The 12,660-nt window shown below is 40.3% G+C and overlaps 1 protein-coding gene across 1 annotated transcript in view; it reads left to right on the top strand.

Moving 5' to 3' along the window:
- Positions 1-12,660, top strand: part of SYT10 (synaptotagmin 10) — a 35,199-nt gene that overhangs the window by 1,722 nt on the left and 20,817 nt on the right. The window contains exon 2 of the mRNA XM_005421106.2: positions 11,720-12,077. Within this exon, the coding sequence (XP_005421163.1) occupies positions 11,720-12,077 (358 nt within the window). The remainder of the gene's footprint in view (positions 1-11,719; positions 12,078-12,660) is intronic.

Raw genomic sequence — 12,660 nt, 5'->3', positions numbered from 1 at the left:
GCCTCCACTTTCTGAGTGGGGTTGAAGGGTTTTGCATCCTCTCCGCTCATCGCTGGGGGAGGCCGGAGAGCCGTCTGACAGGCATTGGGAACCTGTGAAGTCAGGGCAGAGCTTCGGACCGGCCCGGGACACTTGCACAGGAAAATTTGGGTAGGGTGGGAGGAGAAAATTTGGGTTAATTTAAACGTTCCAAATTCAGAAAAATTGTCATATTGAAACTAAGATTTTGAGTCCTAATAGTGGTGCCTTTGGTCCCTGATATCTGGATTTTCTGCACCTTTTGGAACCAACTCCGCACTTTTACGTTATCCTGTGTGGTGCTCTCTGGACACCTTGTTTTCCTCAGCACTTATTTTTAGGACAGGGCTTGAAAGTTGCTCAAAGTTCCGGGCTTAATTTCAGCTAGATGGGATTGATAACCTCTACTGTCTATCCATAAATGCAAATGAACAGCTTGCGTTATGGCCAGCACATGCCAAGTGTAACAGTGCAAATTAAATAAATTAACACTGGGTCATGTAAAGCAGCAGGTTCTCAGCGTGTGCGCCAGCTGCGCTGTCGCTGCCCCCTCAGCTGATGGGCTTTTTGTTGCTGCTTTCTTTTCTTTGAATACCCGCAGATTTTACCACAAATTTCGGGTTATTTGTAGTACATCAGATCAAAATCACTGTTGTCTGACCCTGCTCTAGTCATCCCAGCCCAACCCAGCCACTGGGGCAGGGCAGCAAGGTGAGGAGGGGCGAGGGGGCTGCAGGCTTTCCCCCAGCACAGATCATGAATATTCTCATCATGCTCTGTGTTAGTCTCCATGGTCTGAATGGGAGAAGGTTGAATGAAAACAGCATTACCCTATGGAGCCTGGAAAATTGGGCTCTGCAAAGTCGGTGTATAAACAGGTGGGATATGAAGGACAGAAAACATTCCATGAGGTAAACCAAGATCTGCTGTTTAGAAAATGTGAATCTTCAACACTTGGTTCAATGGTGCATTATGTATAATTAGATGAGCTTCTTTTTAAGCATTTCTTGAAAGTCAGCAATCTTCTTTGATTTCCATTTGTAATACCTTATAGTTGTTGGATTAGGGAAAAAAATAGAGTTAACAGGACCTGGAGCCATTGGCGCCACATCCCAGCTGAATTCCTGAATCTCACTTTTTCCCCCTTAAAAGGAAACCAATATTAGATGATGGGTGTCAACTTTATTGAGATGCACAGTATATTGAGCATTATCTCATTAACAACACTGCTAATGAACATATAGTAATACTCTGTCTCCAAAGGAGGACCAGACACACTGTCATTTCTGATAATTCACAATATTTTAGCATGTAAGCACTTAGGTAGACGAGATATAAACATAACTTGCATCAATTTTATGAGCAGAAATACTCTAAATACAGTTTAAGCTGAGAGAAGTGGTGTCACTGAAAAGTGAGCCATGCCAAATCTCCTCTTCATATGCACATAGAGTTCTTTGTCATCTTTATGAATAAAGCTAATGTTGTCCAGAGCACTGAACAACCATGGATCCTCTTCATGAAAGGTGGAAATGTTAAGTCCATTCTGTTTTCCTTGTTTCAAAAAGATTCCTAAAAATATCACAAAGGTAGAATAGGCAAAAATCACTAATGAGATGTCACTAAAGGAGAGAAGTCTAAATTGTACCAAGCCTGACAGAACTCAAGAAACATTTGGACAATGCTTCCAGGCACATGGTGTGATTCCTGGGGATGGTGCTCTGCAGGGCCAGGAGTTGGACTAGGTGATCCTTGTGGGTCCAAGGATCCTTCCAACTCAGAATATTCTGTGATTCTGTAAATCATGAGGAGCCACATATTTGAAAAGGAAAGAACGGTGCAAGCAACCTTTCAGAAAGTAAAAGATGGCAAAAAGAAAAGCAGACCATTTCTATTTAATACAAGGATAAAAACAGGTTCTGGGAGTTGAAAACACTGTGAAATGCAACTAGAACTGCATTGGTAAGGTTATGTTAGTGAGTGTGGGGATAGCCTTCTGTTCAGCTAGACCATGAAAAGCAGCCAAGCTTCTCAGAGGAATCTGCTACTTGAGGCAGAAGATGCATCACAGGCTCAAAGCAAAATATAAGAAAATATTGACCCCATGACCCAAGAAGTTTCAGAGGGAAGCAGAGACGCTGGGCAGTGATTGTTTTTTTTTGGTAGTGTGTATGCCTAGATGAGAGAAAGAAGCATAAAAAAGATAAACAAACAAAGAAGAGGAAGCTGGAGATACAGTCAGAAGAAAAAATGGTGAGTATGGCTCTGGGAAGGCACAGTGTAACAAAATGAAGAAACAAAGCAGAAAGGGGAGATATTCACATTTCCTGCCAATAAGGGAACAGACAGGTTTACATCAAAGAAATGACTGATTATTTAACAGATTTTTCCTCTCAGTGCCAGCACCAACACCTTAGGACTCTCAATTACTGCTCACTACTTGGGTCAAGAAGGGGTAATCATATTCAATGTAATGAACAGTCAATCTACAGAACTCATAGCAAATAATCTTCATGAGATAGAAAATTTAGTAAATTTCTAAGAACTTTAGAGAAGTGAATATAGACATCTACTGTTACATTTTCTGCCACAGTAATGACAAGAACTATTATTTTGCTCATCTGCGGGGAATGCTCAAGTGAAAAGATTAGGAAGATGTTTAGGTTTATAGTACCTCTGTAGGATTAGATGACTGTGAGCTTTCTTCTGAAAGTTATAGCATTTGTGGCAAAATGCACAATTAGACGTGCAGCTGTTTTATTTTTATTTTACACCTCCAGTACATTTGGGCAAAATAATTAAGATGTCAATTATAAGAGTTAAGGTGGAAAATAAATGGGAGCTAGATGTGCAGGATTTCACATAATAAATTTTATCTCTAAACTTATTAAATTATTCCTTTTCTATAACTGTCCCAAACTCATATATGCAGTGTGGTTATACTGGTATCTTGGCTCAGGTTATCTCATTAAAAAAGGACTCCAATTAATTTTTTCAGCTAAGCATCCCTCCTCATTTTCAGTGGAACCAAGCGCATCAAAGGTCCCAGTTGTGAGCATTTCTGAAGATTAAGCCAATTGCACACACCATAATGAGAGGAGTTTGGACATTCTGCTCTAGGGACACATGTTTAAAATTCATTTTATGTCCTCTGCAAATGGTGGGTACTTTGTGCTCTTTGCCTTTTTTTAGGCCTGCTGGTCATGCAAAACTTTACTCTCTCATTATCAGTTCCCATGGGTGACAAATGTTTACTACAGAGCTGGAAACCCAGCTCTGCTATAAACATTGAGGGCAGATTTTAGCCCACTAGATTGGGTAGTGAATATCTTGAGAGTGATGCTCACTCTTGCTCCTTTGTTTGTCAGACAATTGATTTTTGAAAGTTGACCATGCAAAGAGCATCAGCTTCTAGGGGATCATTTGTTATTCATGTAAATATTCTACTGACAGTTATTCTGTTAACATAACAGTTTAACCTACCAAGTTTTTAACCCTACCCCTGACTGACAGTTTGCTATAAAAGTACAGAGGGAGCAAGAAAGCACTGGAGCATCCTACCCGTGGCCAGTCTGTAGTACAGACTCACTCTTCCACAAAGAGCAATGCCTTGTGCTCTCCTGCTGTAGCTGTCATGTGCCTCCTGTTGGCTGTCAGAAGCTTCTCTGACAGCTCTCAGCCTGCTGGGTGGCAGCTGATTTGGTTTACATTTAGTCCTGATTCCTTTGAACACACTGTGTTCACGCACACAATGCATACACATCCACAAGCAGTGTGAGCTGTGCCTGTGCTTGCACTGCCTGGATCTATTTAGGGGAGGGGGAAGAACAGATTTACCCCACAGAGTGCTTGTAAATTCTGCTCAGCTGTGCCAAAGCATGAAGGGGATGAGAAATGGTTTGGACAAATGTGAAATCTACAGTTATCAGGCTGTCATACAAGAAAGGAGCATTTTTCTTTGTGATAAAATAACTGTTGTGTGAAACAAGTGAGCATTCTGTTACAGAGAAATGAAACTGTGTCTCTGCTACAGGGGAATGTGAGAAAATCAAATAATAAACATTTTAACAGGTAACAGACCGACCAAATTATTTACCATTCAGCTCATCGCCTGGTTAGATCAATGTTGCTATCAGAGAAATAAGGCTTGGTGGGAAAAAAGTGCAGGGTTACTAAAAAGCATAACTTACAAGATCAGTGTTAATAAGCTGTGAAAGCCAGAAATACATCTAATCCAGCAGCATAAAGGCAAAATCAGGGGGGTAAACGTACCACTGAGACCAGACTTATTTACAGCAAATGTGAAGGCAGTCACAGCAATACAGATAGCAGCAGTACACAGAAAAAACTAAGAGGTTTACAAAATAATCTTACTCTACACACACTTCATAATGAAATACAGGAGAAAAATACAGAAAGATTTCTACCATCTGGAGAACAAGTCTGTAAAGATGATGAAGAGACATAGTATTTGCCTGGGTCCTGTCATATGTGTGAGGTGTGTGTTATATAATGCTAGGTGAGAATAAACATAGCCATGACAATTCAAAGATGACACTTGAGCGGCATGAACCTCCTTGCAGCTTGTGGTGTGCTTGTGGTGAGCAGCAGCCCAGAGAGCTCATGGTGTGTTCTGATTGAAAGAGGGTAGTGAGGGCATCTTGCAGACACAAAGAGATCCTCAAAAGTGTGAGAATTGCACAGGACCAAGCATAAGGCTCTAGGGTTTTTTCATTTAATGGAAAACTAAACGGGCAGGTCTGGGTCTAGCAATCCCTCCTGTTGAGATTAAGTGAGAGACAACAAGCAAAAAAGCATATAGGCCAGAAAGAGCCTTGAGAGTGAAGACCAATAATTTACAGACCCAGCCAAGCAAAAGTGAGACCCATCATCTCTAATATAACTTAGACAAATTGATTTTGACAAGAGATTAATAATTCTGTATGCTGTGATCATGTAGTAAATCACAGTGATCCTTGAATTCATTTAGCTCCCCTCCTGTCAGGAAAAAAGCTATCACAGAGTTCTGCTAGCATTAAGAAGTGATCTACCAGCCAGAAGATGGTGGTGGCTGTGTGAAAAAATATTCAGGCACCAGAATGAATTAACAGGGAGGGAACACATTCACAATAAGGCCAGAGTAAAAGTCTGAGGAAGATCTTCTAAGGATGCTTCTCCGTGGGAACAGGAGGTCACACCTACTCTTTTAAGTGAAAGGCTTTTTTTGCCATTTGATATCTAAGTCAGGTGTTTTGACAGGTTCAGATTGAGAGAGAAAATACAAGACTCTGCACCTGCCACTTTCTGAGGCATGCTAAAGCATCATGTCCCCATCTGAAGGGATTTGGATGAGACAGGGGTAATTGTGGAAGGTCTGCTAATGCAGAGTAAAAATTAATACCAGCAAGTTTTTATGTGCTTAAAATTTCCCCAAGGAAACCTAACAGCAGAAATGATGGGTTGAACCAACTACTTCATCTACATGGGGATAGGGGAGATTTATTGGCCCCAGGCCTTTTATAATTTATAAGGGCCCTGCTTCCCTTCAAATCCTAGAAAATCAGAGACATTGGTTTATCTGATTGAGCATAGATTGCCTAAAATGTAAGTGACCTTAATTTGGTTTTGAAATGGAAGTCTGCCAATGTGCATGTTTGCAAACGGATCCATGGGCAGAACTTTTCTGAGGCAAGTTCCAAACAAAAACTTTTTGAAATCTACAATACCAAACCCGGTACTCAAGACATTACCTAGCATCCAGAAAAGAAAAAAAAAGAAGCAACACATGGGGATATTTCTGAAGTACTTGCCTGATACAAAAAACGGACTATCAAGAAGATTTTTATGGTAGAAATGTATCAGAGGGTGTTTATAAAAATACAGAGAATTTTTGAGGCTTCTCAATACACATGCCTTTTTAAATGAGAAATATAAAATTGTCCAAAATTTCATATCTTGAAGGAGTAGTTTTAAATACAAAACCATGAGGAAACAGGATGCTTTCAGTTACTAAATTTTATCAAGACTAGAAATACGACATTTAGGGCAAACATCAGTAAAGGGAGTTCACCAAGAGTGAAATGAAATCATTGGAAGATCTCCCACTGACCAGAAGGGGATGGTATGAGAAAAAAAAGATCTTCTTGACATTCCTGAGTATACCAAGCATGAGAACAAGAATGGGAAATGCATAATTCCATAATATTTCTGAATTTTCAGAGGGATGTCCTGTTCTGTGCAAATCTAAATCATTGCAGACAATCTGCAATTACCAGTTCAGAAAAATTTGTGCAAGATTGGTTTTGTTTTCTTTTGGACCAATGAGAACATTATTCGCAATGTTGACAATGAATGCTGTCCCAGCATTATCTCCTCTGCCCTTTAGTCTTAGGCAGTCTTTGAATTTGTCATCAGTTCTATATCTTAAAATAATACTTTTTTATGTGAAGTGCAACCCTGGTCTGATGGCAAATCCATCCTTCAGTACCCATTTTTCTTCCCAATCAAGATTCCTTGGCAGGGATGTGAAGAAGCTCCAAGTCTGCAGAACCTCATCTTAATGTTCTACATTCTTCAACCAAACTTCCTATAAAACCTTAATAAAGGAGGCCTATCCAGCCCAACACAAAGGATTTGACTTCTCTTCAGATGATTTCACTCTTCACATAACAACAAATGTCTCATAATTGTTCAGTTGAGTGACTGACAGAAGAAAGGACATTAAACAATATGCTTTTTATGTCAATTTTTATTTCATGGCATGGTGATTGCTTTTTAGCAATTGTGGCAATAAATGTAATTAAGTAGTTTTTTGTAATGAACTATTTTTTGGTAATTTTTCTTGCAATTCAAATATTTTCTGTATTTGTTGCACTATGAAATTCAATATGTGAGGCTGTTTAATTTATTAATAAAATAGCAAAAAAATGAGACTGCAACTGCTTATAGAATTAGGTCCTTATCTCTGCTTGTAAGACTTTAGATATTTCATGGGATTATTTTCCAGATATAAAACATATTTTCTGTAAAGATTCTGGGAGCTTTTTTCAACTTTGAAGTAGCTTAATGGAAATCCAGAAAAACAGCTTAGAGAAAGTTGAAGTACAGGAGTAGGTGTTGAAAGGAGACAAGAAGTTATTTGAAGGCTTGAAAAATGTCTTGCAGTGAAAAACTTAAATTAGAATTGGCTAGAAATGCTTTGATGCAATGTTTTTCAGCTGATAGTATCTATTCATCAAATTGAAGCTCTGCTGGAAGGGATCAATTTTCATATTTCTGGTTTTGAAATGTTTCCAGCAGTTTCAAAGTTGTTAAAACATCCTCCTTCAACATTTTCCAAATGAAAAAAAAAACCTACAATTTTCAGTTCTAGAAGTCTTCCTCTCAAAATATAACCTAATTATGCCAACTGTCCCTAAACTGAGCTGGCAATATTGCAAATCACCCAAAATTGAATTTATTTTTTGTTTTCTTCTCTTTTTGTTTTTCTTAATTTTTATTTATTTCTGGCAGACCATCAACATTTTCATGAGTTCCACTTTTTGTCACGCTTTGAGAACTGAAAAAAAAATTTAGCCGGGCTGCCTGACAATTTGTCTGGTTCAATGTATCAAAGAAGGTTCTTCAGTGAGGCCCACCTCTGTATGAATATAGTAAATTTGCTTTTGGCTGTGCATTGGGTTTGCCTGGCCAGGTTTTGGTAGCAGGAGGGGGTTTGTGTGAGAAGCTTCTGGAATCTTCCCCCACAGAGCCAAAGCCAGCTGGCTCCAGGATGGCCTAGGCTGAGCCCCCCACACACAGGGGTTGCAGGAAAAGGTTTTTAAGAAGGGAAAAAAAAATCTGCTGTGCATCAGCAGCTGGAGGAGGGGAGTGAGAATTTGTGAGGAACAACTCTGCAGACACCAAGGTCTGTGAAGAAGGAGAGGAGGGGGATCTCCAGTGTGGTGGTGTTCACAGGGGTCCGAGGGTGAGGGAAGAGAGGAGGATCTGACTCCATGTTTCAGAAGGCTTGATTTATTATTTTATGATGTGTATTATATTAAAACTATACTAAAAGAATAGAAGAAAGGATTTCATCAGAAGGCTAGCTAAGAATAGAAAAAGAAATAATGATAACAAAGGCTTGTGTCTGATTGAGACAGTCTGAGACAGCTGGACTGTGGTTGGTCATTTATTAGGAACAACCACATGAGACCAATCACAGATCCACCTGTTGCATTCCACAGCAGCAGATAACCATTGTTTACATTTTGTTCCTGAGGCCTCTCAGCTTCTCAGGAGAAAAAATCCTAAGGAAAGGATTTTTCAGAAAATACCATGGCTAGGTGTGAGAGTGAGGTGCCTCCCACTGCAGGTCTTCACTGCTGCAGCCCATCCCAATCCCAAAGCAGGTGAATTCCCAAAGGAGGCCACGATCCTGTGAGGAGCCCACCCTGCAGAAGACCCCTGGCAGGATCTGTGGACCTGTGGAAAGAGAGAGGATCCCTCACTGGAGCAGGTTTGCAGCCAAGACTCCTTGTCGCTGCATTTCTCTTCACCGAGAAAAGCAAGGCACAGTTCTTCCCAAGAATATTTCTGGGTTTCACATTCTCTGAACCTCAGAGAAAGGAAAAACGATTCTTATCATTTGCTGTGCCTGTGTTTGTGCAAAAGTAGAACGCATTATGGAGAGTGTTTACCCACAGTGATGGTGTTTTGTTTCCTCGGTCTATCAGGGCCTATCCTGTGTGTATGTTGGGACTGTTGGGTGACAGTCACGGGATTCTGGGCAGTTGTGTGCAGTTGAGTGCTTGGCAGATTCAGTTTGGATGTAATGTAATATAATGTAATATAATATTGAATAATAGAGTATAATAAAGTAATTAATTAGCCTTCTGATAAGACGGAGTCAGATACCTCATTCTCTCCCGCTCTAGCCTTCTGATAAGATGGAGTCAGAACCTCATTCTCTCCCGCTCGTTGGGGGAAAAAATATCTACAATGACTGCTGACCCTGCAGTGGGCTGGTGCTGGGGCAGTGTGCTCCCCAAGGCCTGCTCCCAGCAGAAGGGACACCCTGGGGCAGTGTGTGGGAAGGATTCCCACTGGAGTTTGTGCAGGACTGGCTCCCATGCCAGGAACCACACACTACAGGAGAGCCGCGGGGCAGGAGTGTGAGGAGTCCTGAAGAGGATGGAGCAGCAGAGACAATGTGTGATGAGCTGATGCAGCCTCATTGCCCCTGTGCTGCTGCAGGGGGGAGGCAGAGGAAGCAGGAGTGAAGTTGAGCCCCAGAAGAAGGGAGGAGTGCAGAAAAGTGTTTTATTGTTCGGTTTTATTGATTTGATTGGTAATAAATTTATTTCCCCAAGTTAAGTCTGTTTTGCCCATGACAGTAATTGCTGAGCGATCTCTCCCTGTCCTTATCTTGACCCACAAGCTGTTTTGTTATATTTTTTCCGCTGTCCATCTTAGGAAGGGGCTGACAGAGCAGCTGTGATGGGCCTCTGGCTTCTGTCAATCAATCCACTACAGACGATTCCCTGGAACTGAGGTCATGCAAGAGCCTCTCTCCTTGCTATTAATGCCTGTCATCCTCTGAAACAGAAACGCACATCCAAACCACCCACTAAGAATAATCATTTATCTATTGTAATTCCTGATCCATGGCTAGGAATTGGCTGGAAGTGTATGATCTCCAGACTATAACATTTTCTATACATTTTTGCTTTTCTCCTACATTTTCATGTGGAGTGGTCTGTAAGTTCAGTTTGGTTCTGTAAGTTCTGTTTGTTACTGAGATGCATCTGGGTATTATATATTAATAAAGAAAACATTCCCAAATTTTTACCTTCAGCTTTCTATCTTCATCATTCTGCTTCGTCTTTCTGTCTTCAATTCTCATAAGCACTAGTGAGGTACATAATGCTTCATGGAGCTAATCCATACCTTTTTACTCATGTGAAAATCTATAAAAATATGCTCAAACTCTCTTTGCACTTTGCCAGTGGTTCAATTTAGTAGCCTGTAGCCTGGAGTTATGGATACAATCAAGTATTAGCTCTTAAACTGTCAAAACTTGTTGTAACAAACAGCAGCAGCCATTCCTTGAGGGATATTTAAGCAGGGCTTAGTGAATAATTTTAATGCATATAAAAAAGCTGTAGCAGCCATTCCTTGAGGGATATTTAAGGAGGGCTTAGTTTGAAAAGGAAAGGGATTTTTTGGTTATAATACTACAGGATACTGGAAAAATCAAATGGAAGCGTGTCACATAGAATAAAACTCGTAATTAGGGCTCAACTGGCAGTCCTGGTGATCTACCATCTTGTAAAACCTGTGTGCGTCCATGGAATTTTGTTGCTATGAAATCTGCTCTCCTATCTCTGGCCAGGCTGTTGGATATTCTAAGCAGTTTTGGCAGCAAAAGTCAAACACAGGGCAGCCAGAGTAGCTGAGTGTACAGCATGATCTCTGTACAGCTCGGAGCATTTCACTGTGTTCTCTGAAGCCAGATGCATTTTCACAGCAGAATTTTAGATACTGGTATATCTGTGCTATCTTGGTCTGACAAAGCCTTAGTCTGGAGCTGGTGATTTAACCACAGAAAGCTCTTATTTATGACAGACTTTATCTTGTTCCTGTTTACACCTAAATGTTGGGGTTGAAAACGTTTCTGAAGCAGCTGGCACACAGAGTCAGAAGTTTGGCAAATCTCAAAGAAATTTGTGCATCAGCCTTTAGCAGTTTAGATCTAATCTGTCTTCATGTGTACTGATAGAAAATGTTGACTGTGGCTTAACTTTTCCATCAACATGTTCTTGATGTTCTAAATATATGTTCTAAAGAACTAAGCATCAACAACCTCTGACTGAAATTCAAGTTGGTGATGTTTTCAGCACCTGTGTCCTCCATCTGAAGCCAGTAAGCAAAGGGATGTGTACATTACCCACCAGGAGAAGGCTGTCTGTATAGGTGCTTGTTTTCAAAACTGGAAATCTAGATTTGGGAACAGAATTCTCATGTGTTTGCTTTAAATCTCAGTGAGGATATTTGTTGCCAGTAAGCAAAGGGATGTGTACATTACCCACCAGGAGAAGGCTGTCTGTATAGGTGCTTGTTTTCAAAACTGGAAATCTAGATTTGGGAACAGAATTCTCATGTGTTTGCTTTAAATCTCAGTGAAGATATTTGTTGTTTGATTATAATAACTTTGCTTTAGCAAACTAGGTCAATATTTCTTTCATCTACTGATCTCAACATCCTCAGCCAACAGTGGCTGAGAGGTTTTGGGGTTGTTTCCTTACTTCCTGAGAAGGAAAATTTCTGAGAAGGATGTCCGAGTATGAAAATTCCTGAGTATGAAAATTCCTGAGAAGGATGTCTGAGAAGGATGTCTGAGTGCTGAGCAGTACACATACTGGCCCTTGGCCTGAAGAGCTAAAGGAATGCTTGTGAAGCAGATATTAGAAAATAATAAAGAAATAATAAAAAAAAAATTAAAAAATAATAAAATAAGAAAGTCTTAAAGGTACAAGCTTAGATACCAAAAATAAAAAGAAAAAAAACCAACTCAACAACTCACAACCTTTAATAGGACTTTAAAGCTCTATACAGACATAATAATAAAAACACTTCTATCTTCTAGCTTGTGTCATTTTTAATTTTTTTTTTCTCTGCATGTTTGTCTGTCATGATGCTTTTTGTTTCTAATCCCTTGCAGATGTCTCAGTCAGTCTCTTGGCAGTGGTTGTCAGCTTCTGTGGGCTCGCCTTGCTGGTGGTCTCGCTTTTTGTCTTTTGGAAGCTGTGCTGGCCCTGCTGGAGGAGCAAACCCCTCACCTCTAGCGCCAGCAATGTCCCACAGAGCAACTCCAGCGCCCCCACGGAGGTTTTGGAGAACAGCGAGAAAAAGGAAGTCAAAGAAAATGGGAAAGCTACGACCAAGGTGCTTGAAGCAGCGCTGAAAATCAGCCACACTTCCCCTGATATCCCAGCAGAGGTGCAGAACGCGCTGAAGGAGCACCTGATCAGACATGCTCGGATGCAGAGGCAGATCACAGAGCCCACGTCCTCATCAAGGTAGGTCAGAGGCACCCCCACCCGTGGCACCTTTCCCAGGAACAAGTAGAGCAGGAACACCGCTGAAAATTACCAGGATTGCTGGATTATTCACAGGTTTCTTAGAAGTTATGGGTAAAACATCAGTCATGTGAATGTGAAGACACACTGTTCTTTAGACAGAATATTCTGAAACATTTAGTATCCCTTCAGTTACATAATCATTTTAACACATGAAAGTGAAATCTACATCTTCTACTACTTTGTAAAGATAGCTGTTGCTACTTTAAGCATTTCCCTTTTGGGTTTTGATTACAGGAAAACATAGTGTTTTTTTTAAAGAACTGTGAGTCTAGATTTTCACAGAGATGTTTTTTATAGATCTATCAGTTGTTTCTGCAGATGAAAGTTTCCCTTTCAACCAAATGAGTGATAGACTCATTGTTGATGGCACATTTCCTGAAGACGTGGTTTGCTGATTTTGAAGGAACTAAAATTCCAGTCTAAAAATACAGATCCTTATGGACTGATCTTAAAATTGCACAGATTCCATATAGGTCTATAAATAAATGAAAAGCACATTGCATTCCTTTGTGGTTTCTTT

The sequence above is a fragment of the Geospiza fortis genome, unplaced genomic scaffold (assembly GCF_000277835.1).
Source record: "Geospiza fortis unplaced genomic scaffold, GeoFor_1.0 scaffold10, whole genome shotgun sequence".
NCBI classification, from domain to species: Eukaryota; Metazoa; Chordata; class Aves; order Passeriformes; family Thraupidae; genus Geospiza; species Geospiza fortis.
Note: the sequence above shows the minus strand (reverse complement) of the source record. Positions and strands in the feature narration are given on the sequence as shown.